Source organism: Zerene cesonia, chromosome 7 (genome assembly GCF_012273895.1).
Source record: "Zerene cesonia ecotype Mississippi chromosome 7, Zerene_cesonia_1.1, whole genome shotgun sequence".
In the NCBI taxonomy this organism is placed as follows: Eukaryota; Metazoa; Arthropoda; class Insecta; order Lepidoptera; family Pieridae; genus Zerene; species Zerene cesonia.
The window spans coordinates 3607028-3611901 of record NC_052108.1 but is presented as its reverse complement, the minus strand read 5'-3'; the positions used below and the strand labels follow the sequence as shown (position 1 = coordinate 3611901).

The window sequence follows — 4874 nt, the reverse complement described above, 5'->3', positions numbered from 1 at the left end:
ATGCTTGTCATCTCATAATTGCTATTTGACATATTATTAAGCATTTATTACCATAAAATGTAGAAAAAGCAAAAAAAATCAAAACTGAATATTTAATACAGCGATGAGAAAATTAAGTTAAATCAGAGCCATCTATTAGATCCATATGAAATATTTTTCGTGCTCTACTAAGCGCCATCTATGTTTCGGTGTTATTACATTTCCACTACGAACTTCGAGTGACCAATCTATAGCAGTATATAAGTGTATAATCTATGAACCTAACAGTCTAAGACCATTTCAGTGACTATTTCAGACCATTATTCCCTTTTTTTTAAATAAATAGTGACTTTTTCAATAAAAGGTATAATAATTACAATTGTACTTTATTGCACCAAAATCAATAACAGGTATTATGCAAAATTAATTAAATCTTTCAATAATGTTTATGCATTTCCCTTGTATGGAGAGGGATGCAGCAAGGTTTCAACTTGATCTTATTCCTTCTTCTTCCTAGGGCGCATGCAGCACACATTGCTGGTATCAAGCATGTTATAATCTGGGTTCCCCTTTGCCCGTGACTCAGTGAACTTAGCATGAGTATCTGGAGCTAGGCAATATGCTTTTACAGCATCTACATTCTTCATTGCTTCAATATACTTCAACTGTAAACAGGATAAGACAAACTGTTTAAGACATTTTCTTTATACACCTTAATATCTTCTAGTACATACATATAAGATATAGTTCATCATAATAGAATAGAGAGTGTGGGTCATGTGTCATATATTTAGTGTAGTTATATCACTACAATTACTGTTTAAATTTACAAGTTAAAGAAAAAATTGTACTGTACTTCAGTAATGGTCAGTAATGGTCAGCAATGGCCCGTAATTGCCAATATTCATGGATAAGCGATGATAATGATGTTGCTGGAGAGAGATATATAGACAGATAGCAAAGCCTATCTAAATAATATAATAACTATATAAATAACTATGCATCTATAATAAATCTTCCAAAATAATTTCTACAAAGATGCGATTCCAGATTAACATTTTAAGAATAAAATGAAAATTATATATGTTTTACAATATTTCTTACCAGAACTGCATATTTATCTTGTTCAATAGCAAATTCAGATTTTCCTAGCAGTGGCAAAGCCAGGAAACGCTCCAAAAATGGCCAAAGAGTATAATCAACAAGTCCAGGCTGGTCTCCAAACAAGTATTTTGTATTGCGAGCTTCAATTTCTTTTTGCAATAGTTCTAGTCCCTTGTGATAATTTTCTGCAGAAGTTGGGGTAAGAGCTTGGGCATTGAACGCTGCAGTATAGTATGCGGATTGAGCCTTTAAAAAAATATAGCATTAATAAATCTACCTATATTTAAGAAATTGAGCAGTAGGTAACCAACAACTTCACAAAGATTTTTTATTTTTGCAAATATTAAATTGAGATTTTTATTTTTGCAAATATTAAATTGAAAACATACAGAGCATTTAGGACTTGACTTAAATTTTCAGACTATGATAAAAAAAAGTCTGAACACAAGATTTTTAAATACCTACAACTTTGACATTGAAAATTTTTCTTAGGTATAGTGATTTCAGAATAAGAGATGGACGTCATTTATTCTTATAAGCTAACACTTCTTGACCTCAGATCACCATTCATTTTCATTACAATTCTCTTCCTTTTCTAATTAGTATTACAGAGTGCACAAGTATTTTATTAAGTCATCATTACCATTAGAACTTCATTATTTAGCATGATGTGGTAGAAGACCTACTGTAGAATAACATAGAGAGCTGTTCTCTATTCTTTTTTGGTAGATATCAAGTGGATCAGGCCACCAAATGTATCATGTAGCAGATTCCATACTTAATAATATAAATGTCAATAGCTGGATCTTCCAAAATTGGTTAGTGACACATCCTACATACACAATGCTTACCAATAATAAAATTTAATAAAGTACTGTCTCAGAAAAAAAAAGCATACAATAGGTAAAAACAAATGACAAACTCTTTACGTTTCAGCATGATACATTTCAGTGCTTCCTTAATCTTCTATCTTAGTCTCTTTTACTCTAATATTATATATTGCTAGGGGAAAGCCAAATACTTGTGTAGTAGGGTAGTGAGCAAATAATCAAGGTTATTGAGTAATATAATCCCCTTAATTGTAAGAAGGAACATTAAGCTTTAGCATGTCTCGGACTTTGTGCTGTCACATTGGAATAACTGTGGAGCATCTGAGCTCTTAAGGTTTATTTTCATATGCACCTATCACCTTACAAATAAAGTGTTTATAGCAGTAGGTATGTAATTTACAGTACGGTGTCTCTTATCTGTTACATAATAACTATTCAGTAATAAATGGTAATAACATCTAAAAAGCATTGAGATTTGATATAATAATACTAACATAATACAAAACTTAGCAACTTGAGCAATCATAACAGTAAATAAACCTATACCAAGCATTTTAAGATATATATAGATACATTTAATAAGAACATAAATGTCAATAGAGAATAGATAGGTTATCTCTAATATGTAAAAGAAATGAATTAAGATAACTTTTACTAAATGTCTGTCTTAACTTGAATTATCCTGCAGAGGATTGATAATTGATCCTAGTAATCTTAGATTGTATAACAAAATGTATTTTAACATATTTATATGATAGTGGGAATCACCATTTAAATAATATTTAAATATTTACTTACAGCTGCAAACAATTCCACAATGAGCTTATCTTGGGCTCTTCTTAATGGATCTGATGATTGCAGTGGAGGATCAGGATATTTTTCATCAAGATATACATTAATTACATTGCTGTCGAAAATAGCTTTTCCAGCCTCATATTCCAATGCAGGTACAGTTCCTTAAAAAGAAGTAAAGAATGAAGAAACTTGGTGGCAAAAAACATTTAAATATTGACAAGTAAAAATTTTCTTACCTTTTGGACTAAAGCTGAAAATCCATTCGGGCTTATTGTCAAGATCAATATGTACTAAATCATATTCTAACTTCTTAGCATTCAAAACGAGCACACTCCTCTCTGCATACGGACAAAATCTCATGGCAAATAACCGCAATTTTCCGGTATATGGTGGTAATGCGTCACCTATGATAATAAAGCAATGTAACTATTACTTTACCAATATATTGATATACTCTAAATGTATGAGCATTTACTTATCTTACCGGTTTTCAAATGTTTTTCGGACATGTTTATAGTAGGTTAATAAATCCGAAATCAAAATAGATGAAAAATCCAACAAGAAACTGAAAATTTAAACTGAATATAATTAAGGTACTGATTAAATTTTTAGTAAGACTAATCCTTACCGGTCGAATCAAATTTACATAGGAACACAGATTATGAACTAGTGAGTAGTTGCGAAGTTGAAGTTGAAACAATACGGAGACTCACAAAGCAGTGTTACTAACTCTCAAAAATATTTATCCCTAAGCCTAAGTCAAAATCCCCTAAAATTGTCTTATTTATTTAAAATTTCTCCTAAAAATAATATATAAATATAAAAATAAAAGTAATATGTAATATTTCGTTATTTTTTATTGTGGGAGTCGAGCACGCTTCGGTACGAATTGGGCCAGCTCGCATCGGGGAAGTACCACACCCCCACAGAAAACCGGCGTGAAATAATAGCTTGCAATTGTGTTTCGTACGGTGAGTGGGGGAGCCGGAGGCCCATATCCTTTTCCTTACCCTTCCCAGTCCTTTCCTTTATTCATCTCATCAATCCTTTCCTAATCCCTTCCCAGTTAAAGTTGGCAATCCATTTGTAGAGGTGAAAGGTCTGCAATTGACCTTACGCCTCTCCAAATGTTCATGGGCAATGGTAGCGCTTACCATCAGGCGACCCACCAGCTCCATTGCCGACTATGACATAAAAAAAAATATATTTTCTTTATTTATAAATTGTCTAATACTTTATAAATTATATCAATTTCTTCTGAAGAGTCCACATTTTTTTAATATATAATATATGATTCTAAAAATGCAGTCTCTGTCATTACATTGACATTATATAAACTTAACTGTTGTGAAGATGGATTAAATGTAAAGTATGATCCACCATTCCGAAATAATCGATCCATCATTAAACTACCCAACATTTCAATCTATAATCTATTCCGTAGCTTATTTTTGATAATGCTGTAGATGGAGAAATCATGTAATGTAATCTACATTTGTTCTGCATAGGTAGAACTACCGAGAATTCTACTTAATTATACTTTGCTTTAGTACATACATTAAAAATATTGTTTAAAAAATGTGTAATTGAAAAATTGTTATGTTGTAAATAAAAATATATTATCTTCCGACGAATAAAAAATTCCCTAAAACTTTCCAATCTAAAAATTTGCAAAATAACCCAAAAGTTTAGGCGAAAATCGCCCAAAGTTAAAGGCATAACTGTCACAAAGTTTCTATCGGGAACATAGATTATACACTTATTTACTGAACAATAAACAGTATTAAATATATAAGTGTATAATTTGTAAGGCGATGTTACAATCACAATTTACAGATTAAGCACTAGTTACTCCCCTGCTGGACCCTCAGGCAGCGCGTAATCGTCGTTTAAAGTAAGACAAGCCTTTCCACCCTTAGCTGCTCACGACATGTTGCCCCCTTGTTACAATTTTACAGCGACTTTTTAGAGGGCCACTTGTGAGAGAGCGAGTCACCGTCTATTTTTATGTCATATATATAACTGAATTAAGTTAAGTAATTTATAGTATTCTGTGATCACCATGACATAGATGTATTTTACTTGTACTTTTTTTTTTCGTGGGTAGGAGCAAAATAAGATAGTCGTTTTTTTGAAAGCTCTTGTATTTAAAATTCGTTTTTATTT

At 31.5% G+C, this 4874-nt stretch overlaps 1 protein-coding gene across 1 annotated transcript; it reads right to left on the bottom strand.

Moving 5' to 3' along the window:
• Window positions 1-349: 349 nt before the first annotated feature.
• LOC119840913 (pyrimidodiazepine synthase-like) lies at window positions 350-3442 on the bottom strand. Its single transcript, XM_038367692.1, has 6 exons — window positions 3337-3442; window positions 3193-3273; window positions 2945-3112; window positions 2712-2869; window positions 1084-1329; window positions 350-644 (listed from the first exon to the last, which is right to left on the bottom strand). The coding sequence occupies exons 2-6, from the start codon at window positions 3215-3217 to the stop codon at window positions 477-479; spliced, it is 765 nt and encodes a 254-aa protein (XP_038223620.1). The 5' UTR covers window positions 3218-3273; window positions 3337-3442; the 3' UTR covers window positions 350-476.
• Between the last annotated feature and the right edge of the window lie 1432 nt (window positions 3443-4874).